General features: G+C 39.7%; 1 protein-coding gene across 4 annotated transcripts in view; it reads right to left on the reverse strand.

Annotated features, from left to right (window-relative positions):
- Positions 1–1,294: 1,294 nt before the first annotated feature.
- LOC128684368 (kinesin-like protein KIF14) overlaps positions 1,295–26,198 on the reverse strand; it is a 269,582-nt gene continuing 244,678 nt past the window's right edge. For all 4 annotated transcript variants that reach the window (XM_070089073.1, XM_070089083.1, XM_070089065.1 and 1 more), the window contains 3 exons: positions 23,492–23,579; positions 10,098–10,251; positions 1,295–4,386 (listed from right to left, as the gene is read on the reverse strand). In XM_070089073.1, coding sequence (XP_069945174.1) covers positions 3,899–4,386; positions 10,098–10,251; positions 23,492–23,579 — 730 coding nt within the window. In that variant the 3' untranslated portion in view covers positions 1,295–3,898. The remainder of the gene's footprint in view (positions 4,387–10,097; positions 10,252–23,491; positions 23,580–26,198) is intronic.

Here is a 26,198-nt window from a genome sequence, read left to right on the forward strand (position 1 = left end):
AGAGAATGGATCAAAGTAGAATGACATGGAAAGCATATAAATCTATAGGGGAAGGAAGGCGGGGTAGGGGTCGTCCTCGAAAGGGTTGGAGAGAGGGGGGTAAAGGAGGTTTTGTGGGCAAGGGGCTTGGACTTCCAGCAAGCGTGCGTGAGCGTGTTAGATAGGAGTGAATGGAGACGAATGGTACTTGGGACCTGACGATCTGTTGGAGTGTGAGCAGGGTAATATTTAGTGAAGGGATTCAGGGAAACTGGTTATTTTCATAGTCGGACTTGAGTCCTGGAAATGGGAAGTACAATGCCTGCACTTTAAAGGAGGGGTTTGGGATATTGGCAGTTTGGAGGGATATGTTGTGTATCTTTATATGTGTATGCTTCTAAACTGTTGTATCCTGATTATTATTATAATAAAAGAGAAGCGCTAAGCCACAAGGGCTATACAGCGCTGCAGGGCAGGAAGGAAGCGAGGGCATCAGGTGGCAAAAGGGAGGTGGATGAGTAATAGGTTACGGATAACAGCGGAGCAGTGGATGGTGAAAGGGTAAAGGGCAGCAAGAGACTGAGCTAGAAAGGGCTGAGGGGAGTGCGTAAGGTATCATCATCAGAGTTTGTGGAGTAAATCAGTCGTTGTCAAGAAGTCAATGAGAGAGTCAGGATTAAAGGAGGGTCCATCAGCAAGAAGGGAAGGTAAAGAGAGAGTAGTAGAACGAAGACGGCGTTGGAGGTAAATTCTGCGTGCTCGTTGATAGAGGGGGCAGTCTGTTGTATTCTGAGCAGCTCTGCAAAAACAGTGATAATGTGCGAGTGTGGTGAAAGTGTTGAATGATGAAAGTATTTTCTTTTTTTTGGGTCACCCTGCCTCGGTGGGAGACGGCCGACTTGTTGGGGGGGGGGGGGGATGTATTTACTATTTTTATTTGGGGCTGAGGGATTTTTTTGGGTGGGGAGAGGAGGGGGAGGTTGCAAAGCCCTAAGCAAGATAATGCAAGTTATTATAATCATAACTAAGAGCTAAACCCACAAGGGTTATAGTGTTGAGATAATGCAAAAGTGTTGCCCCTTCTTCCATCAACAGCGCCCATCATTCTCCCCTGTATAACCTCAGCAAAACCCACTGTCTTAAAGAAATCATTGATCAGATCAAAATTTAAGGGAGGAATGGGGAATAGGCATTTGATTTCAATCCCAAGAAGGGAATGAAAGGTTTAATTCCTCACAAGATCATTTGATGGATATACACTAGAATCAATGATGTGGAATCCTGTTTTAATTTTGAGGGACAAAAATTATACAAAATTACTATATGTTTTTATTACAATATATCCATTAATTATATACACTTTGAAAAAGAAAGTGATCATCTACAAAATGACAAGGGCTGAATGGCCAATATGGCTTTGGTGATATTTTGAGAATACAATTACAATAAAAGGAAGAGCTAAGCCTGGCACTGAACAAGTACTTTGTGACTATAACAATACATATTATTGACATTATGATATGCATTAGCTTTATATATACAAATATATTATGAAATTTTGAAAAATTTATCTTAATGACTACAATTTCCTGAATAGAATGAAGTGTTTGGCATCTACAGAAATAAGTTAGCAAACCAACAATAACAACTAAACTTTCAATAGCAACATTAAAAACATTCTTCCTCATTACCCCACAGACTTGAAATAAAAAAATTATTAAAATATAAATAATTTCAGAATATACAATAAATCTGTTAAAACATTTACCTAACAATGTAGAAAAATGAGTTTACAAATATGCTGGAAATTTTACAGTACTTTAAAATCATTTTCATGACCAGCAAACTAAAGAGCTGGAAATGTGTGGGGGAAAATTGATAAGAGGCAAATTGGAGTCAATTAAAATGATATAACCATGATGAATACATGACTAAGGAAACAAAAAGTTGGGAAAAAAGAGATACCATAAAAGATTTACTTAGATGAAGTTAATGAAAAATTCATTCCAAGAGATTTTACTAGAATTACTTCATACAAAACAGTGCATAAACCAAAACTTTACTAAACAGCTTAGCATATGCATTAGATAATGATGAATTCTCCAACAGTATTAACCCTTAAACTGTCCAAACGTAGATCTACGTTTGCACGCGTAGCGCTCCGACCTTGATTTTCTACATAAACAATGTAAAAAAAAAAACGTAGATCTACGTTCGAAGCGCTACGCGAGCAAACATAGATCTACGTTTGGACAGTTTAAGGGTTTGACTTATAATCTTTAATTTGCATCATGAACTGGGTACAGACTAGTGGAATGAAAGCTAATACGACTGATCCATTTTGTTTAACTTTTATAATGGACTTATAAAATCTGCACAGGTAGTCACTTACATAAAGGTGGATATAAGGTATAAAAATATGATGCTGCAAAGCTTCACTTGTTAAAATAGATGGAATATGATCATTTTGAATGAAGTACACAGCACAATTATACAATATCAATCTCTATTGGCCCCACTTAAAAATATATATCACAAAAATCCATATTAAGTTTTTATATCCTAGGGACTTTCAGGTGAATAACTTAGAATGTAAGGCTCATAAAGTGCTTAAATACTTCATAAATATTTATTAAAATTCAAAGTGAAAAAATAAAGGTTTCATTTACCTCAGTGAAGGAAGTGAATTATCTGCTATTTAAGCAACACAGAAGTCTTCATTTACCACTTGACATGAACCTATAATGGAGCTAGGTACTGTTAACTAATAAGAGGCTTGAAACACACACTTTTGCTTAAAATGTTGAAAACACTAAATGTGCATAATACAAAATTAATATACTTTAGGATTCCCTCTTTTAAAGCTACATTTCAGTCAGCACTGATGAGTAAAACTGCATTAGATAAATCTCAGCAGTCACGTATATCATCAGGTTGCTTACCTTCCACAAAATGTTTTTGAAACCAAGGGTTTAGACAAGTCTAGGTTTCAGAAAGGGTTTAGATTAAAAAAAAAAACAATAAAAAATGTATCATTATCAAATATAAAACTGGAGTTTCTTAATGTCAGGACCAAACATCAGTGTGATGCAGCTCAGTCTGGCACACACACAAGTTGACTTGTTGGGGCCTACTTTCATAGCTTGAAGGGTTTCACTTCAAGATATATTAGAAACAAATCATAATTAGAAAAACAATACAATGTGTATAAAAATTAAAAATGAATCAGGCAAAAAATAAATTTGGTGTACAGTGGAACCATAAATATATGAAGGGTTAAACAAATGATTTTAAACTGAAAGTGTCAAGAAAAAAGTGGCATCTCAGTGTATTACTTCTTAAATGGAAGCAATTTTAGTAATGGCACAAATAAATATATGTAAATGTGTGTACACACATGTATGATTGTTGCTTTTAACTTTTTAGTAGTAAAATACATTACCTCCACTTGGAGTCCATTTCAGCAGAGTATGTGATTACTTGTAGGTCAAGGAGTGAGAGATTTATTTGCAGAAAAACTGAATGGGCAGTGGAAGGATAATAAGATGGAGAGGAGATATGAGGCAGCAGAGAAGCAGGAGAGCAAAGAGGGTGGGAGGAGGGAAGGATTGTATGAAAGAAAAGGATGTGTACAAGAGAGACGAGTGTGCACGAGAGGGACGAGTGTGCACGAGAGACGAGTGTGCATGAGAGACGAGTGTATGAGAGAGACGAGTATGTACGAGAGAGAGGTGTCTATGAAAGAGAAGAATGCACTTAAGAATGTTGAGTGTATGACAGGCGAGTGTGAGGTAAGCGTATAAGAGGTGTACGAGATGGCGTATGAAAGGGAGGAGAGTATAATCATAGAGAGCTGAATATATAAGACCATGTGTGCATGTGAAAGATGAGTGTGCATGTGTTTAAATATACTTTATATTTAGACATCAACAGTGTCTGTTTCTTCCAAGCCACTGACTGATGAAACTGAAGCAGAACTTATGTCAAATCTAACCCGCTTTTCTTCTATGGGAGCTTCTGAAGAACATCGTAGAGAGCTCTTCATCCCAGACTTGTGCTGCAATTTTTCCAAGTGTTGCTGGTATTCTTTACTGTTTCTTGGCCACTGAGTCACAAGTTTTTTATTACATCTGAAGATATTGCTTTTTAATTCTCTGAATGTTAGCGATTTGTAAAAGTTATTTAAAGTATTTTTAAGGTCTTCAACTGCACGAATAGACAGTAAGGCTACTGTATGTAGGTTATCCATTAACTCTCTGCTGTTTTCCAGATCAGAGGTTGAGGAGAGAGAGATGTTATCTAATCCCTCAATTGGCATTAGACTAAGACCAGCAAACTTCATTAACTCCTCCAGTCTTCTCTTCAGTTCTTTAATAGTACACTCAAACTCATTCACATTAAATTTACCTGTTTAAAAAAAAAAAAAATAGCAATTACTGAATGTGCATAAAATAAATGCATATGTAAAGAACAAAAAGGCACAATATCATGACTGGAACAATAAATAGTCCGCACTCTGTAAATGGTCCAAGTTGGATTGAATCATCATCTTAAGCTCCCCTCTCCTGTGTGTGGGCTATTTGTGAAATGCATGTATAAATATGTACATCAGTACAAAAGACTAACAAAAAGAAACATACAAAACAACCAACCACATATAGGTGAGTATGTACATCATACTGAGACATGTACACTAACACTTGTGCACCAACATACATATACTAACACAAACACACAGTAAAATTTTTTTTATGTGATCAAGACAAACCTGAGTGATTGTAGGAAGGAGATTGAGATGTTTGATGTCGAGACGCTGCACTGCTCGTTTTCACGACCCAAGCTCTCGTACAAAATACAATACCAACTTGTTGGAGAGCCCCTTGCAACTCCGAGTTGTCAGTAAACGAGTACGTTGGCAAGTGAGGAGAGGCTGTATATATAGGAGATGAGGTTACTAGTTCCTTGCTTCTTGCATTTTAGTCGCCTCTTACAACATGCATGGCTTATGGAGAATTCTATTCCACTTCCCCATGGAGACAAGAGGAAATAAACAAGAACTAGTAAGGAAATAGAAGAAAACCCAGAGGGGTGTGTGTATATGGACGCTGTCTATACATGTGCAGTGTGACCTAAGTGTAAGTAGAAGTAGCAAGATGTACCTGAAATCTTACATCATGTAAAACAATTACAGGTTTCCATTTCACACTCACTTGGCAGGATGGTAGCATCTCCCTGGGTGGTTGCTTTCTACCAACCTACTACCTAAGACTCCCATTCTCATATTACATAAATAATAATCACAAAGAAAAAGTATAATTACACAAGGTTTAGGTTTCACCATCAAGCTATGTATATTCAAAATTTACCTCTCTCTGGCCGCATCAGCATATTTTGACAAATGGGGAATTATCTCCACTAGTTATGCTGAACGAGATGCTGTGGGCCAGTCAATAGCTAGCAATTTCAGAATCTGAGTTTGAATCACATCACTCCATTGAATATTATTAAAAGTGTAAAGCTTAAACCTAAAGTGTAAAAATGTTTACTACAAACGAAATACAGCCTCTCCTCACTTAGTGACGTACTAGTTTACCGACGACTCGAACTTACGACGGGCTCTTTGACCAGTATGTATACCTAAATAATGTATATTTAGAGCTGATGTCCTCTATTCTGTTTATTACAATATACAGTACATTACTGCTGTTATTTTTTTTTATTATCACACTGGCCGATTCCCACCAAGGCAGGGTGGCCCGAAAAAGAAAAACTTTCACCATCATTCACTCCATCACTGTCTTGCCAGAAGGGTGCTTTACACTACAGTTTTTAAACTGCAACATTAACACCCCTCCTTCAGAGTGCAGGCACTGTACTTCCCATCTCCAGGACTCAAGTCCGGCCTGCCGGTTTCCCTGAATCCCTTCATAAATGTTACTTTGCTCACACTCCAACAGCACGTCAAGTATTAAAAACCATTTGTCTCCATTCACTCCTATCAAACACGCTCACACATGCCTGCTGGAAGTCCAAGCCCCTCGCACACAAAACCTCCTTTACCCCCTCCCTCCAACCCTTCCTAGGCCGACCCCTACCCCGCCTTCCTTCCACTACAGACTGATACACTCTTGAAGTCATTCTGTTTCGCTCCATTCTCTCTACATGTCCGAACCACCTCAACAACCCTTCCTCAGCCCTCTGGACAACAGTTTTGGTAATCCCACACCTCCTCCTAACTTCCAAACTACGAATTCTCTGCATTATATTCACACCACACATTGCCCTCAGACACGACATCTCCACTGCCTCCAGCCTTCTCCTCGCTGCAACATTCATCACCCACGCTTCACACCCATATAAGAGCGTTGGTAAAACTATACTCTCATACATTCCCCTCTTTGCCTCCAAGGACAAAGTTCTTTGTCTCCACAGACTCCTAAGTGCACCACTCACTCTTTTTCCCTCATCAATTCTATGATTCACCTCATCTTTCATAGACCCATCCGCTGACACGTCCACTCCCAAATATCTGAATACGTTCACCTCCTCCATACTCTCTCCCTCCAATCTGATATTCAATCTTTCATCACCTAATCTTTTTGTTATCCTCATAACCTTACTCTTTCCTGTATTCACCTTTAATTTTCTTCTTTTGCACACCCTACCAAATTCATCCACCAATCTCTGCAACTTCTCTTCAGAATCTCCCAAGAGCACAGTGTCATCAGCAAAGAGCAGCTGTGACAACTCCCACTTTGTGTGTGATTCTTTATCTTTTAACTCCACGCCTCTTGCCAAGACCCTCGCATTTACTTCTCTTACAACCCCATCTATAAATATATTAAACAACCACGGTGACATCACACATCCTTGTCTAAGGCCTACTTTTACTGGGAAAAAATTTCCCTCTTTCCTACATACTCTAACTTGAGCCTCACTATCCTCGTAAAAACTCTTCACTGCTTTCAGTAACCTACCTCCTACACCATACACTTGCAACATCTGCCACATTGCCCCCCTATCCACCCTGTCATACGCCTTTTCCAAATCCATAAATGCCACAAAGACCTCTTTAGCCTTATCTAAATACTGTTCACTTATATGTTTCACTGTAAACACCTGGTCCACACACCCCCTACCTTTCCTAAAGCCTCCTTGTTCATCTGCTATCCTATTCTCCGTCTTACTCTTAATTCTTTCAATTATAACTCTACCATACACTTTACCAGGTACACTCAACAGACTTATCCCCCTATAATTTTTGCACTCTCTTTTATCCCCTTTGCCTTTATACAAAGGAACTATGCATGCTCTCTGCCAATCCCTAGGTACCTTACCCTCTTCCATACATTTATTAAATAATTGCACCAACCACTCCAAAACTATATCCCCACCTGCTTTTAACATTTCTATCTTTATCCCATCAATTCCGGCTGCCTTGCCCCCTTTCATTTTACCTACTGCCTCACGAACTTCCCCCACACTCACAACTGGCTCTTCCTCACTCCTACAAGATGTTATTCCTCCTTGCCCTATACACGAAATCACAGCTTCCCTATCTTCATCAACATTTAACAATTCCTCAAAATATTCCCTCCATCTTCCCAATACCTCTAACTCTCCATTTAATAACTCTCCTCTCCTATTTTTAACTGACAAATCCATTTGTTCTCTAGGCTTTCTTAACTTGTTAATCTCACTCCAAAACTTTTTCTTATTTTCAACAAAATTTGTTGATAACATCTCACCCACTCTCTCATTTGCTCTCTTTTTACATTGCTTCACCACTCTCTTAACTTCTCTCTTTTTCTCCATATACTCTTCCCTCCTTGCATCACTTCTACTTTGTAAAAACTTCTCATATGCTAACTTTTTCTCCCTTACTACTCTCTTTACATCATCATTCCACCAATCGCTCCTCTTCCCTCCTGCACCCACTTTCCTGTAACCACAAACTTCTGCTGAACACTCTAACACTACATTTTTAAACCTACCCCATACCTCTTCGACCCCATTGCCTATGCTCTCATTAGCCCATCTATCCTCCAATAGCTGTTTATATCTTACCCTAACTGCCTCCTCTTTTAGTTTATAAACCTTCACCTCTCTCTTCCCTGATGCTTCTATTCTCCTTGTATCCCATCTACCTTTTACTCTCAGTGTAGCTACAACTAGAAAGTGATCTGATATATCTGTGGCCCCTCTATAAACATGTACATCCTGAAGTCTACTCAACAGTCTTTTATCTACCAATACATAATCCAACAAACTACTGTCATTTCGCCCTACATCATATCGTGTATACTTATTTATCCTCTTTTTCTTAAAATATGTATTACCTATAACTAAACCCCTTTCTATACAAAGTTCAATCAAAGGGCTCCCATTATCATTTACACCTGGCACCCCAAACTTACCTACCACACCCTCTCTAAAAGTTTCTCCTACTTTAGCATTCAAGTCCCCTACCACAATTACTCTCTCACTTGGTTCAAAGGCTCCTATACATTCACTTAACATCTCCCAAAATCTCTCTCTCTCCTCTGCATTCCTCTCTTCTCCAGGTGCATACACGCTTATTATGACCCACTTCTCGCATCCAACCTTTACTTTAATCCACATAATTCTTGAATTTACACATTCATATTCTCTTTTCTCCTTCCATAACTGATCATTTAACATTACTGCTACCCCTTCCTTTGCTCTAACTCTCTCAGATACTCCAGATTTAATCCCATTTATTTCCCCCCACTGAAACTCTCCTACCCCCTTCAGCTTTGTTTCGCTTAGGGCCAGGACATCCAACTTCTTTTCATTCATAACATCAGCAATCATCTGTTTCTTGTCATCCGCACTACATCCACGCACATTTAAGCAACCCAGTTTTATAAAGTTTTTCTTCTTCTCTTTTTTAGTAATTGTATACAGGAGAAGGGGTTACTAGCCCATTGCTCCCGGCATTTTAGTCGCCTCATACGACACGCATGGCTTACGGAGGAAAGATTCTTTTCCACTTCCCCATGGACAATAGAAGAAATAAAAAAGAACAAGAGCTATTTAGAAAAAGGAGGAAAACCTAGATGTATGTATATATATATATGCATGTGCGTGTCTGTGAAGTGTGACCAAAGTGTAAGTAGGAGTAGCAAGATATCCCTGTTATCTTAGCGTGTTTATGAGACAGAAAAAGAAAACCAGCAATCCTACCATCATGCAAAACAGTTACAGGTTTTTGTTTCACAGTCATCTGGCAGGACGGTAGTACTTCCCTGGGTGGTTGCTGTCTACCAACCTACTACTGCTGTATAAATATTTAAAAATATAGTAAAAATGTTATAAATGATGCAAAGGTGACACAGCAATATCAAAGATGACTGATACAAACCCACTACTCCTTGCTTAGCCACGAATTTGTTTACCAATGTGGTCTTAGGAACAGAACTCCATTGTTGAATAATTTATGTCTTCACTTGCTCACTTTACACTTTCATTGTTGAATAATGTACCTCTACCTTTGACGAGTTTTGAGTCTCGCTACTCTTGGAGCCCGGCCATGGGCCAGGCTTGTCTGGTGCTTACCTGGTCAACCAGGCTGTTGCTGCTGGAGGCCCGCTGCCCCAAATATCCATCACAGCCTGGTTGATCTGGCACCTGGTGAAGATACTTGTCCAGTTTCCTCTTGAAGGCTTCTTTACTTGCTCACTTTACACTTTCATTTTCATAAATTCCTCTTTTTCTAATAACATATCACACTAATTCCCCACCCAACCATACACAGCCAGGAACCAAGACTCAACCCCTGCAACCACATATGTACACACACGCGCACGTGCACTTACAAAAAGAAAAGTGCATGCGTGTGCGTGTGTGTGTGTGTGTGTGTGTGTGTGTGTGTGTGTGTGTGTGTGTGTGTGTGTACATATCTGTGGTTGCAGAGGTTGAGTCTTAGTTCCTGGCTGTGTTAGTTACTAGTATGTGTATGGTTGGGTGAGGAATTAGTGTGATATGCACCCCCCCCCCCAAAAAAAAAAAAAAACAAGTGTCTATCAACAAGTACCTTAGCCAACTGATAACTACTATTCACACATCCTTACTCTTCTCCAACACATTATCCTCACCTTGTTGTGATAATGTAACTTGATTCACAATGACTAAGATCGCTGCTGTGAGCTGGGCGATTGTGTCTGATGCAGATTCTACACGATTTACCCAGGACACAATTTTGCTCATCTTCTCGTCGTCCGGCAGGTTTTCATCATATTCCAAGGTAGCCTGGTAATGGATGAATTACCTTAAAAATATGACAATTATTTATTAATGTTTTTCTGTAACGTGCATACTGGTACATACAGATGACCTGTCCTTAACAATCTCAACTTAAATTCAACAAGCAAAAAAACGTCTGAATTCCTCACTCGAATTCCCTCCTGCCAGGCTGCAGCCATCAACAAATAAAAATTGTGTATATATCTCCTGCTAGTCTGATGGAATATAGCATTAAGTATTTTTATACCATTCATCAATATACTGTATTAATAAATAAATAAAAAAAAAAAGTGAATCTCTCATAATACATCACAATTTCAATATAAAATATCCAATCATTAACCAAATTGTACCAAATAAATAGGAATCCACCACATATACATCAAATAAGCATAAACCACAAAAAATCTATTTGATAAAGGGAAAATTGGGAAAAACAATACATGTTAATGCATGGGAGATAACTGTGTGGTGGTGTGTAGCTTGCGAGTGCTGCCCCACTCTCACTAAACCACTTGGTCTCCACTGATGCTTAGCTTGAACTCAGCAATGGTAGCGAATGTTTGAACACGAGTTCATCTATCACTTTCCTTTTCATTACTCAATCATAACCAATACAAGTTACAGACAGTTCAACTGTGTAGTAATATTTTACTGTTATATTCACAACAGTGCTTAAAGACATTAATAGTGTTAGAAAATGAAATTGTTTTGCCTTTTTTTTTTTTTTTTTTTTTTTTTTGCAAGAAGGATGTCAGAGATATGAAGTACATGTGGTGTTCAAGAGTACTGTCCCAAAACTCAATGGTTCACTGATTTTTGCTGTCACTTTTTTATCAGCAACTACTTCTACATTGTTAGGTAAGACACATATGCAACAGTTAGACATCTTTATTCCGAAACGTTTCGCCTACACAGTAGGCTTCTTCAGTCGAATACAGAAAGTAGGCAGGAGCAGTAGAGATGTGAAGACGATGTAATCAGTCCATCACCCTTAAAGTCGTAGAATTTGAGGTTGTCAGTCCCTCGGCCTGGAGAAGTTCAGTTCCATAGTCAGGAACTATCTGAAGATCAAGCGACAGTGCGGAGGCTTAAATACTGTCGGAAGGAGAGGTGCAGGGTAGTAGTAGTAGTAGTAGTAGTAGTAGTAGTAGTGAGAGGCAACTGAGAGGTCATGTCCCTCTCAGATCCAACCCTTCTCACTTGAAAAGCTTGTCCAAGGTGTTTTCTGTACCAAGATGCCACGTGTTGCAGTGTCTGACAAGATGAACATCAAAATGGTATACAATACCGACAGGTTGTTAGGTAAGACACATATGCAACAGTTAGACATCTTTATTCCGAAACGTTTCGCCTACACAGTAGGCTTCTTCAGTCGAATACAGAAAGTAGGCAGGAGCAGTAGAGATGTGAAGACGATGTAATCAGTCCATCACCCTTAAAGTCGTAGAATTTGAGGTTGTCAGTCCCTCGGCCTGGAGAAGTTCAGTTCCATAGTCAGGAACTATCTGAAGATCAAGCGACAGTGCGGAGGCTTAAATACTGTCGGAAGGAGAGGTGCAGGGTAGTAGTAGTAGTAGTAGTAGTAGTAGTAGTAGTAGTGAGAGGCAACTGAGAGGTCATGTCCCTCTCAGATCCAACCCTTCTCACTTGAAAAGCTTGTCCAAGGTGTTTTCTGTACCAAGATGCCACGTGTTGCAGTGTCTGACAAGATGAACATCAAAATGGTATACAATACCGACAGGTTGTTAGGTAAGACACATATGCAACAGTTAGACATCTTTATTCCGAAACGTTTCGCCTACACAGTAGGCTTCTTCAGTCGAATACAGAAAGTAGGCAGGAGCAGTAGAGATGTGAAGACGATGTAATCAGTCCATCACCCTTAAAGTCGTAGAATTTGAGGTTGTCAGTCCCTCGGCCTGGAGAAGTTCAGTTCCATAGTCAGGAACTATCTGAAGATCAAGCGACAGTGCGGAGGCTTAAATACTGTCGGAAGGAGAGGTGCAGGGTAGTAGTAGTAGTAGTAGTAGTAGTAGTAGTAGTAGTAGTGAGAGGCAACTGAGAGGTCATGTCCCTCTCAGATCCAACCCTTCTCCGCACTGTCGCTTGATCTTCAGATAGTTCCTGACTATGGAACTGAACTTCTCCAGGCCGAGGGACTGACAACCTCAAATTCTACGACTTTAAGGGTGATGGACTGATTACATCGTCTTCACATCTCTACTGCTCCTGCCTACTTTCTGTATTCGACTGAAGAAGCCTACTGTGTAGGCGAAACGTTTCGGAATAAAGATGTCTAACTGTTGCATATGTGTCTTACCTAACAACCTGTCGGTATTGTATACCATTTTGATGTTCATCTTGTCAGACACTGCAACACGTGGCATCTTGGTACAGAAAACACCTTGGACAAGCTTTTCAAGTGAGAAGGGTTGGATCTGAGAGGGACATGACCTCTCAGTTGCCTCTCACTACTACTACTACTACTACTACTACTACTACTACTACTACCCTGCACCTCTCCTTCCGACAGTATTTAAGCCTCCGCACTGTCGCTTGATCTTCAGATAGTTCCTGACTATGGAACTGAACTTCTCCAGGCCGAGGGACTGACAACCTCAAATTCTACGACTTTAAGGGTGATGGACTGATTACATCGTCTTCACATCTCTACTGCTCCTGCCTACTTTCTGTATTCGACTGAAGAAGCCTACTGTGTAGGCGAAACGTTTCGGAATAAAGATGTCTAACTGTTGCATATGTGTCTTACCTAACAACCTGTCGGTATTGTATACCATTTTGATGTTCATCTTGTCAGACACTGCAACACGTGGCATCTTGGTACAGAAAACACCTTGGACAAGCTTTTCAAGTGAGAAGGGTTGGATCTGAGAGGGACATGACCTCTCAGTTGCCTCTCACTACTACTACTACTACTACTACTACTACTACTACTACTACTACCCTGCACCTCTCCTTCCGACAGTATTTAAGCCTCCGCACTGTCGCTTGATCTTCAGATAGTTCCTGACTATGGAACTGAACTTCTCCAGGCCGAGGGACTGACAACCTCAAATTCTACGACTTTAAGGGTGATGGACTGATTACATCGTCTTCACATCTCTACTGCTCCTGCCTACTTTCTGTATTCGACTGAAGAAGCCTACTGTGTAGGCGAAACGTTTCGGAATAAAGATGTCTAACTGTTGCATATGTGTCTTACCTAACAACCTGTCGGTATTGTATACCATTTTGATGTACTTCTACATTGTGTGTTGTATCTACAGCTACCTTTGATAAGTAAATGCAAGGAAGAGAAATTACCAACACACATTACTGGCAGATAAAAAGGTGGCAAATCACTTGTCCCATGTTTCTATCAAAACATACGTAAGTTGGACAAACAATTCCACATCTCATTCTTTGTTACAGGTATAAACTTCAATACTACACCTCTGAGGAAAGCCTTGCAGTCATCTGCTTACACGAATAAACATGAATCTTACACATCATACCTGCTTGTCAGGAAAAGTTGAAGAGCATCAGTTGTGCTCTGGCTGTCCCAGTGTTTAGACAGTTACAAAAGATTACTACTCATTGTGTACATTGGTGTTAATATTGCTTAAATTGCATTTCTCTGCTGTATACACATACCCATATTTAGATTAAATATATTTTGCTCTACTATATGAAATCTCTATTTCAGGTTAACATTAATAGGTGAGGATGCCTTAGAGCGTAGACAGGTTTTGCTACGTATGCAGTAATTTATCAAGAAAATATAATCAAGTGTGCCAAGTGTGTATACAAGCACTACTTTGGTTGTAAGATAAATCAAGATAAAACATGGACTCCACACACATGCTGTATATTTATACCTTAGGGCCAACACAATGGTTGAATGGAAAATGTACATGCCACTTGCAGTCCCAAAAGTGTGGCAAGAGTTGAAGAATCATTTGAATGACTTGCTTCATTATGGATAATATGGTTGATTTCCCTAAGAAAAACAAGAATAAGATAACATATTCAGATTGTGAATCAGATTTAAAACCTGTACATACTACATAGTAGAGAGACTCGTACATCTGTTCCACCTGCTGCTTATGACACAGAACGTGATAGTAGTGAAGAAACTGACAATACTGATATTTATGAACCACCAGATCATTTAACAAGAGTTAAATGATCTTGCCAGGGACCTTCACCTATTAAAGCAGAAGACAGAACTACTTTTGTCATGATTACAACAGTGGAATCTTTAAGCAGAAGGAACAAAAATATCTATTTTTCATGTATGCCCTACTAGTTTGGCAGCATATGGAGAATGGTATTTCAACACTGATGTGTATGGTCTTATGAAAGAAGACTATTTATCGATTTCAGTAAGGTCAGTTTGAAAGCAGTGCTCCTTCACAATGGCAATGAAAAGTCATCTGTGCCAGTGGTTCATATTGTGGGATTAAAAGGAAACATACGAATCCATGGAAATTTTGCTTACGTTAATAAACTGCAATGACCACAAGCAGAATATATGTGGGGGTCTAAAAGTGACAAGGATAATACTTGGTCTCCAATGTACTTCATTTGTTTGTGGAACTGTCATGATGTTGCTAACCAAAAGATCAAAGAACTGGCAAAACAAGACCCTATTCCAGGAAAATTCAACATAAAATGTATGAGACTGTTGTATCCTTAATAAATATTTCTTCCACTGTTGGTGAGTATTTTCATCTATGTCTGTTATGAGGATAAGGCAGTACAGGTGCCAGAAGTGCCTTAAGGCACTGAGATTTTTACCTCACTAATACTGGAATTTGCTTTGTTTACTACTACCCTTTGTGTTCTATCAGAAATTTATAAATTTTTCTGCCTACTTCCCCATTATGCCTTTAGCCCTTATTTTGTGTGCAATCACTCCATGATCACACATGTTAAATGTCTTTGCAAAGTCCTTGTATATCACATATGAATTTTTATTTTCTTCCAGCACCTCCATAATTTTGCCACAGTAGTTCAGCAAGCATGCCAAGCATGATCTCCCAACTTTAAAACCATGCAGGTTTGCAATGTGTAAGTTGTGTTTTTCCACAAAATTTGTAATTTAGCATCTCATAACTTTTAAAGACTTACAATGTGAGATGTCAGGACTACTTGTCTAGTGTTTCATGCCCAATGCTTTACTGTCTCCCTTATGCACAGGGGGCTATGTCTGCACTCTTTAACCCTTTGAGGGTCGACAGGCCCTCTCCGAAACTCGTTCTCAGGGTCGGCCAAATTTAAAAAAAAAAAAAAAAATTATTTTCTCTTATGAAAAGATAGAGAATCTTTTCCCGATCATAACGACACCAAAAGTTTGAAATTTGATAGAAAACTTACGGAATTATGCTCTCGCAAAGTTAGCGGTCTCGGCGATGTTTACGGATCGGCGATTTTGCCCACTTTGAGCCCCATTTTCAGCCAATTTCACTGTACTAGTCGACAAAAAACATGAATATTTCGCTAGAACTCCATTTTTTCTATCGAATGGGTGCAAGAAACCACCCATTTATAAATTCAACTATCCAGTACAGTGGTCAGAATTTAGCAATTTTGCCAATTTCACACAAATTTCAAAAGATGCCAATTTCGGAATAGGGTCCAGAATAAACAAGAAAGACATTCCTGGCACTAAAATGACATTTCCTCTAGTCATTAGTCACGTCTCAAGGCCCCTCTTATATTCTTTTGCTTTCCACTTTGAATTTTTATTCTCACAAAAAATATAAGATTTACTGTTATGCAGACTACTGCATTAGTGTAAAAATTGGTATAAATATTATTGGTGCACTTGTGAAAGAATATTAGACTCACCAGTTGACGTGTATTGCACGCTTTTGGCACGATTTGAGCTCAATTACACCTTTTTGAAGTTTCTCAATTTCAGGTCTTCCATTCTAAAATCGAAAACAGAATACAACAATTCTGCTACTTTGAGCTCAATTTCAAGGCACCTTTCATTGTAAAACCAGTCAAAATCATCTCAATTTCAGTAATATGTCTTCCATTCTATAAAATGAGACCAAGAAAACTAGAATACAACAATAAATACTATACGAAAATACACTGCAAAGTCGCTGATTTATTAAAAAAAAATGGAAAAAGTTTTTTTGTTCTCATTATGCACCGTGTGCTGCAGGATTTTTTTTAGACTGTGCACACTCACCACATAGACGCATTCTTTCATATGAAGGCCTACCAGCTTTCTCCCACTAGATTTGAGGTCGCTAGAATTTATGAGTACTAGTACGTCAAAAACCCCTACGCGTAAGACGTACTAGTACGACGAAAACCCTCAAAGGGTTAAGGTCTCCTGATATTTCACCTAGATTTAAGCTCTTTCTCCAAAGGATACAGTGTTTGTGGTAGTGGTACTTTAAACTTTTTTATAAATAAGGAATTCCATGAATCTAGTCTAATTGTTGAATGAGTGGGCACATTTTTTATTTCTTTTTTGAATCCCACAGAATTGCTGCTTAAGTCAGTTACTTGATCTGCATGGACTTCAGATGGAATGAAAAAAGTTTCTGCATTCTCCACCCTGCTTTTGTTTAGTGGGTTGCTGAACATCGACTCATATTTTTCTCTTCAGAATTTCGCTCATTTTCTTTTTATTCGTGAATGAACCTGTAGTTAATGGTCTTGATTCTACAGGTAGTTCTTAATGTGGATTTTGCTAGCTGCCAGAGGCAAAGCATACAAAGTTGTAGCCACTCTTTATGACACTAAAATATGCAAGTGGCTCAGTTCACACATTTTCTTGTAAATTATTGCAAGTCAAAACAATGGTGAGAAGAGTGTCTATTGTGCCTGGTGAATAGACCTGTCAGCTGATCTATAAGCAAGTGTTCACTAACTGAAAGAGGAAAGTGGGAGACCAGCAGTCAGGAAGCTGGCAATTATATGAGAGGTGAATGAGATGTTAATGAGAAGCGAGGTAAGGTCCTATTTTTTTTTTTTTGGTAGTTACTTGAAATCACATTATGTGAACGGTCGTTCAGCCGGAGTCCACTGAGTAAGCTCGATATGTAATTCAGTAATTGTAGAACAAGTGAGAATAAGATGAATGTGTGTTTAGCGAGGTGGCTACTGGCAAACAAAGCATGTCATCACTCTTACTGGTTAGTGAGAATAGAATCATCTATTAATGCACAATTTTTTAATTAGCACCAATTTTTCTGCCCCATTTAATGTCATATTACATGAAACACCTGTATCAAACATATGAAAGGCATTAAGTATATAACATCTTAACCTAGTATCCACCAAAATGTATAGTATATATTACTATACACGGGGGCGTTGACCCCCGGAACTCTCTCCAGGTAAACAATGCACATTCCCGTAATTTCTACATTAATGGCTTATCCATAATTGTGTAATCATACACTGTAGTTCTTTACATTTTTTTATAATATCTTGCACACGGTCTTCCAGTACAGTATAACAACCAGCTAACTAATATTGTATTCAGCCAAAGAAGTAATCATAACTCACTGAATAAAGTGAGGATCAAACCCTTGTAGAAGTCCTAATTATCAGGCCAGTGTGTTATCCACTATCATGCTGGCTTAATAAGTTTCATCCAACTAGGGATATTCCTATACACACTTGGAAGGTTAGTATGGGCCACAATGAGACTATGAATGCAGGTTTCAGGAAACTAATCCAACACCAGTATGGCCATGGCAGGATTAAGGGATGGTTTTAGGCAAGGCTTCCTATTACAATGAAACTTTGATGAAAAAGTACAAAAGATATCAAAGATTATAGTCAGAGTTACATCACTAACTGTATAGTAGTCTTTTTCACTTATTTTTACTAGAGCTCAATTCAAAATCAAGACTTACTGGAATTCCTCAAGGTTGACTCATTTTAACCCTTTCAGGGTTTTGGCCGTACTAGTACGGCTTATGAGCCAGGGTTTTTGACGTACTAGTACGCCTAAATTCTAGTGCCCTCAAATCTAGTGAGAGAAAGCTGGTAGGCCTACATATGAAAGAATGGGTCTATGTGGTCAGTGTGCGAGGTATAAAAGAAATCCTGCAGCACACAGTGCGTAATGAGGAAAAAAAAAACTTTGACCATGTTTTTGGATTAAAACAGCGACTTTGCACTGTATTTTCGTACGGTATTTATTGTTTCATTCTAGTTTTCCTGGTCTCATTTTATAGAATGGAAGACGTATTACAGAAATTGAGATGATTTTGACTGGTTTTACAAAGAAAAGTACCTTGAAATTGAGCTCAAAGTAGCAGAAATGTTCGATTTTTACCAAAGTTCAAAAGTAAACCAAATCATGCTACGCATCCAATACACGTCAACTGGTGAGTCTAATATTCTTTCACAAGTGCGCTGATATTATTTATACCATTTCTACACCAATGCAGTAGTCTGCATAACAGTGAATCTTCTATTTTTTTGCGAGAAGAAAAATTCAAAGTGGAAAGCAAAAGAATGTAAGAGGGGCATGGGGATGTGACTAACAGAGGAAATGTTATTTTAGTGCCAGGAATGTCTTTCTTGTTTATTCTGGACCCTATTTGGAAGTTGGCATCTTTTGAAATTTGTGTCAAATTGGCAAAACTGCTAAATTCTGACCACTGTATTGGATACCTGGAGGTTATTCCGGGGATCAACGCCCCCGTGGCCCGGCCCACGACCAGGCCTCCCGATGGATCAGGGCCTGATCAACCAGGCTGTTACTGCTGGCCGCATGCAGTCCAACGTACGAGCCACAGCCCGGCTGATCTGGCACTGACTTTAGGTATCTGTCCAGCTCTTTCTTGAAGGCAGCCAGGGGTTTGTTGGCAATTCCCCTAATGCTTGATGGGAGGCTGTTGAACAGTCTTGGGCCCCAGACACTTATGGTGCTTTCCCTTAGTGTACCAATGGCGCCCCTACTTTTTATTGGGCGCATTTTGCATCGCCTGCCCAGTCTTTTACTTTCGTAGGGAGTGATTTCTGTGTGCAGATTTGGGACCATTCCTTCCAAGATTTTCCAAGTGTAGATTATGATATATCTCTCCCTCCTGCATTCCAATGAGTACAAGCCAAGTGCTTCCAAGCGTTCCCAGTAGTTAAAGTGCTTGACAGAACTTATGCGTGCAGTAAAGGATCTCTGTACACTCTCTAGATCTGCGATTTCATCTGCTTTGAATGGAGATGTTAATGTACAGCAGTATTCCAGCCTAGAGAGAACAAGTGATTTGAAAAGGATCATCATTGGCTTGGCATCTCTCGTTTTGAACGTTCTCATTATCCATCCTATCATTTTCTTTGCACGTGCGATCATGGCACTGTTGTGATCCTTGAAAGTGAGATCCTCAGACATTACTACTCCCAGGTACCTTACATTATTTTTCCGCTCTATTGTATGGCCAGTCTGTAGTATACTCTGTTCTAGTTATTATCTCCTCCAGTTTTCCATAACGGAGTAGTTGGAATTTGTCCTCATTGAACATCATATTGTTTACCGTTGCCCACTGGAAAACTTTGTTTATATCTTCTTGGAGGTTAACCGCATCCTCAGCAGACGACAGCCTCATGCAGATCCTGGTATAATCTACAAAGGATGATATGGTTCTGTGATGTATATCTCTGTCTATGTCTGATATGAGGATGAGGAATAAGATGGGGGCGAGTACTGTGCCTTGTGGAACAGAGCTCTTCACTATGGCAGCCTCCAATTTAACTGTTTGTGTTCGATTTGTTAGGAAGTTGAAGATCCATCTTCCCACTTTCCCAGTTATTCCTTTAGCAAGTATTTTATGGGCTATTACACCATGATCGCATTTGTCAAATGCTTTTGCAAAGTCTGTGTATATTACATCTGCATTCTGATTTTCTTCCAGTGCATCCAAGGCCATATCATAGTGATCCAGTAGTTGTGAGAGGCAGGAGCGACCTGCCCTGAACCCATGTTGCCTTGGATTGTGCAGATTTTGGGAATCCAAGTGATTTGCAATCCTGCTTCTTAGCACTCTTTCAAAGATTTTTATGAAGTGGGACGTCAGAGCTATTGGTCTATAGTTCTTAGCTAATGCTTTGCTGCCACCTTTATGGTGTGGGGCTATATCCGTTGTTTTAAGTGACTGTGGAATTTCACCCATGTCCAAGCTCCTCCTCCATAGTGTACTTAGGGCACGCGAGAGGGGTTTCTTGCAGTTCTTAATGAAAACAGTTCCACAAGTCTGGGCCCGGGGCTGAGTGCATGGGCATGCTGTCAATGGCTTTTTCAAAATCTATCGGAGTTAGGGTAATGTCGGAAATCTGGCATACATTTATGGAGTTTTGAGGCTCATTCATGAAGAAATCATTTGGGTCGTCGATCCTCAGACCGATTAGTGGTTCACTAAACACAGAGTCGTACTGGGTTTTCAATATTTCACTCATTTCCTTGTTGTCATCTGTGTAAGTCCCATCCTGTCTGAGTAAGGGCCCCATACTAGATGTGGTATTTGCCTTGTTTTTGGCATATGAAAAGAAATATTTTGAATTTCTTTCAATTTCACTAATAGCTTTAAGCTCCTCCTGTCTCTCCTGGCTCCTGTAAGAGTCATTTAACTTAAGTTCGATAGTTTGCACTTCCCTGGTCAGCTCCTCCTTTCGTGTATCAGATATTCTAGCACTCCTGAGGAGCTCGGTGACTCTTCGTCGTCTTCTGTAGAGGGAGCGTTTTTCTCTCTCCAGTTTACTTCTGCTCTTCTTCTTTCTTAGGGGAATATGCCTAGAACATGCTTCGGCTGCCAGGAAGTTGATCCTTTCAAGGCACTGGTTTGGATCCATGTCATTTAAGACATCTTCCCAACATGTTTCGTTTAGGACATGGTTTACCTGGTCCCAGTTGATGTTCTTGTTGTTGAAGTTGTATTTTGTGAAGACACCTTCACAGGTACATGCATTCTGCTGATCAGGACCCCTATGCATGTACGTCTGGACTTCGATTAAGTTGTGATCGGAATTAGTTATTTTTGATATTCTTATCTCTCTTATCAGGTCCTCATTATTTGTGAAGATAAGGTCAAGTGTGTTTCCTAGTCTTGTTGGCTCCACTATCTGCTGGCTTAAGGCGTGTTTTTCACAGAGACTTAGTAGCTCATGCGTGTGTGACCTTTCATCTGCGCTACCTCCGGGGATTGTTTTAGCTATAACATTATTTGCTACATTCTTCCATTTTGTATGCCTTAGGTTGAAATCACCCATCAGTAAGATGTTTGGGGATGGAGCTGGAAGGTTTTCCAAACAGTAATCAATTTTCAGTAGCTGTTCCTTGAACTGTTGTGAGGTTGCATCTGGTGGTTTATATACAACCACAATGACTAGGTTTTGGTTCTCGATCTTTATTGATAGAACTTCAACTACCTCATTTGTGGTGTTCAGCAACTCCGTGCAGATGAGGGACTCTGACATACAGGGCAACCCCCCCTTGTTGCCTGTTCTTTCTGTCGCATCTAAAAAGGTTGTAACCACTTACCCATATTTCACTGTCAAAGTGATCTAAAAAGGTTGTAACCACTTATCCATATTTCACTGTCAAAGTGATCTTTAGTGCGAGTCTCTGTGAAGGCTGCAAACATTGCATTAGACTCCTCTAGAAGTCCACTGATAAAAGGTATTTTGTTGTTGGTGGATGGCTTAAGGCCCTGTATATTAGCAAATATGAATGAGGTTGTATTCTGTGTTTGTTGGGGGGATTTTGTTATTGCATCAGTAGTTGTAATTCTGGAGGGCCATGGGTGGCCACTGGCTGCACCTCCAGTCCAAGAAGGCTCCAAGGTGGTGGACTATTTTTGTTATTTCCTTCCATTTTCTTTTTCCGTTTCCTGCCACTAAAAAATCACCTGGAGTTAGGCTGTCGTAGCTACTATTGTTTGTCTTGTGGGGTCTGTGCCTCCTGGTCCCTTTTAGATGGTATGCAGGGCAGTCGATGTTGTAACACTGCTTCTGGAGGACCGAGGAGTGACACATTTTTGGGTGAAAGAAAGTACAGGAAGAAGAACGACACACTCCTTTAGACAGGAGGTCGCTACATTTTTTGGGATGCTCAAAGTTGCATGTCCCATTTTTTTTTCCTGATAATCCATGCTACAGATGCCCCAAGCATAATACTGTATTTGCACAAATGCACCTTTGGTTGAGAATTGTTGGGAGGTGTGTTGTCAATTTCTGCAGGTTCTGGGACTGCACTATAATCCTTAGTATCCAAGCCAGGGCCACCCCGTCCTGGATTCCATCTACTTTCCTCAGTAGAGGAAGGAGGAGGAGACTCCTCTCCAACATCTGTACTGTGGGCCACGGTCTTGTGCAATGATGGTTGTATATTTACGGTTTTAGTGGTGGTTGTGGTAGGGTCCCTGGTAGCGTCTGGGCTGGCAGTAAGGCTGGGGGCTGGGTCTGAGTCAGCACTAGGGCTGGGGGCTGGGCCTGGGCCAGCACCAGCACTGTGGGTATTAGTGCTATGACTGGGGGATGGGTCTGGCTTAGCACTATGAGGGTGACTAGAAAGTTTCGAGTCATATGTTGTGGTATGGGCATTCTGCATTTTTTGATACACTATCTCTTGCTCCCATGTTTTATATATTTTTGGTAGACTATCCAAGAGGTCATCCTTGGTAAATGGGTGGTTTCTTGTACTCATTTGATAGAAAAAATGGAGTTCTAGTGAAATAGTTATGATTTTTGTCGACAAGTATACAGGAATTGGCTGAAAATAGGGCTCAAAGTGGGCAAAATTGCCGATGCGTAAACATCGTCGAGACCGCTAAATTCACAAGAGCATAATTCCATAAGTTTTCCATCAAATTTCATACTTTTGGTGTCATTATGATCGGGAAAAGATTCTCTATCTTTTCATAAGAATTTTTTTTTTTTTAAATTTGGCCGACCCTGAGAACAAGTCTCTGAGAGGGCCTGTCGACCCTGAAAGGGTTAAAGGCATTAACATGATGAAATTCAATTTTCCTAATATAATTGTGAGCTGAAATATTATAAGCAATTTAGAATTATTCACAATCACAGGAAGTGTTGAACCCCAATGAGGTCCTATATTCCACCTAGGAAATGAGAGGTAATCAAATCTGATCTCTGGAAGGGAAAGACAGTTCCAGTTTCCTGAATAAAGATCCCCCTCACCAGTATGTATGTACCTGGTATCCTTGAAGGGTTAAACAATATAATGAGACACAGTAATCGGTAAGCTTACATCGAGTTGTGAAAACTTCTTCAGAAAGGCAGCAATGGCAAATGTGGCCGAGTGAGCAGCTGCTGAAAGATTCTGTGAGCCTTGAGAACTGAAACAAAGGAAAGAATTAACAGTGGTTATTTTTAACTAAATGCATAAAGGGCAACATAAGCATAAAGTTATTAAAAAAATTAAAGGAAAATATTAGACAAAAATAAAATTAGTTATAGCAATCACCTGAAACCTTTAGTATCTGTTTACAAAAAGCTGCTCCAAGATGTAAAGCAGTGTTCCAAGATGTAAAGCAGTGTTCCAAGATGTAAAGTGGTGCTCCAAGATGTAAAGCAGTGTTCCAAGATGTAAAGTGGTGCTCCAAGATGTAAAGTGGTGCTCCAAGATGTAAAGCAGTGTTCCAAGATGTAAAGTGGTGCTCCAAGATGTAAAGTGGTGCTCCAAGATGTAAAGCAGTGTTCCAAGATGTAAAGCGGTGCTCCAAGATGTAAAGTGGTGCTCCAAGATGTAAAGTGGTGCTCCAAGATGTAAAGCAGTGTTCCAAGATGTAAAGCAGTGTTCCAAGATGTAAAGCAGTGTTCCAAGATGTAAAGTGGTGCTCCAAGATGTAAAGCAGTGTTCCAAGATGTAAAGTGGTGCTCCAAGATGTAAAGTGGTGCTCCAAGATGTAAAGCAGTGTTCCAAGATGTAAAGTGGTGCTCCAAGATGTAAAGTGGTGCTCCAAGATGTAAAGCAGTGTTCCAAGATGTAAAGTGGTGCTCCAAGATGTAAAGTGGTGCTCCAAGATGTAAAGCAGTGTTCCAAGATGTAAAGCAGTGTTCCAAGATGTAAAGTGGTGCTCCAAGATGTAAAGTGGTGCTCCAAGATGTAAAGTGGTGCTCCAAGATGTAAAGCAGTGTTCCAAGATGTAAAGTGGTGCTCCAAGATGTAAAGTGGTGTTCCAAGATGTAAAGTGGTGCTCCAAGATGTAAAGTGGTGCTCCAAGATGTAAAGTGGTGCTCCAAGATGTAAAGTGGTGCTCCAAGATGTAAAGTGGTGCTCAAAGATGTAAAGTGGTGCTCCAAGATGTAAAGTGGTGTTCCAAGAAGTAAAGTGGTGTTCCAAGAAGTAAAGTGGTGCTCCAAGATGTAAAGTGGTGCTCCAAGATGTAAAGTGGTGTTCCAAGATGTAAAGTGATGTTCCAAGATGTAAAGTGATGTTCCAAGATATAAAATAGCAACACAGCCAGGTATGTTTCCTTACACTTGCTGTCCCTGTTCACCTAGCAGTACGTAGGTACCTGGGTGTTAGTTAAGTATTGTGGGTGGCATCCCAGGAGTTGGTAGTATACCTTAGATAGGACTGGCTTTGATAGTCAATTTGTGTCCCAAGATCTCGTGTCGAAATAAATACAAATTTGTTTTCCGGTAGTTTTTTTTTTTTTTTTCCAACAAGTCGACCATCTCCCACTGAGGCAGGGTGACCCAAAAAGAAAGAAAATCCCCAAAAAGAAAATACTTTCATCAACATTCAACACTTTCACCTCACTCACACAATCACTTTTTGCAGAGGTGCTCAGAATACAACAGTTTAGAAGCATATACGTATCAAGATACACAGCATATCCCTCCAAACTGCCAATATCCCAAACCCCTCCTTTAGAGTGCAGGCATTGTACTTCCCATTTCCAGCACTCAAGTCCGGCTATATAAAAATAACCGGTTTCCCTGAATCTCTTCACTAAACATTACCCTGCTCACACTCCAACAGCTCGTCAGGTCCCAAATACCATTCGTCACCATTCACTCCTATCTAACATGCTCACGCATGCTTGCTGGAAGTCCAAACCCCTCGCCCACAAAACCTCCGTTATCCCCTCCCTCCAACCTTTTCGAGGATGACCCCTACACTTTTTCATACATGGAAAAGCCCATAGATATGCAAAGCCTTTCAAGCAAACTAAAACTTTAAATTACTTGACATTGAATACTGTTAGATGACTGGAATACTAAGTTTAAAACAAAGTTATCTGAAGAAAGGATCATCAAATGCAATGACCATTCAAAGCATCAAAGTTAATATAAGGGAGAAAAAAAAAAAAAGACTAATAATTTTAACTGAAAAATGGTTGTGTGTGTATGCAGGTACTCCTCACCAATGTGCTCAGCTGGCTGGCTGATTAAGTTTATTTAGGTACAGGTATACAGAAGTCCAATTATCATGCATAGTGTAAATTACCTAGGATAACCCATGACAGAAATGTTAAAAGCAAGGGGGGATATAGTGTTGGAGTGGTTGGTACTTTAGTTTAATAAATGTATGAAAGAGGGGAAGGTACCTAGGGATTGGCAGAGAGCATGTATAGTCCCTTTATATAAAGGGAAAGGGGACAAAAGAGATTGTAAAAATTATAGAGGAATAAGTTTACTGAGTATACCAGGAAAAGTGTGCGGTAGGGTTATAGTTGAAAAAATTATAGGTAAGACAGAATGTAGGATTGCAGATGAGCAAGGAGGTTTCAGAGTGGGTAGGGGATGTGTAGATCAAGTGTTTACATTGAAGCATATATTTTTTTTTATTTTTTTATCACACTGGCCGATTCCCACCAAGGCAGGGTGGCATATATGTGAACAGTATTTAGATAAGGGTAGGGAAGTTTTTATTGCATTTATGGATTTAGAAAGGGCATATGATAGAGTGGATAGGGGAGCAATGTGGCAGATGTTGCAAGTATATG

The sequence above is a fragment of the Cherax quadricarinatus genome, chromosome 2, assembly GCF_038502225.1.
Source record: "Cherax quadricarinatus isolate ZL_2023a chromosome 2, ASM3850222v1, whole genome shotgun sequence".
NCBI lineage: Eukaryota > Metazoa > Arthropoda > Malacostraca > Decapoda > Parastacidae > Cherax > Cherax quadricarinatus.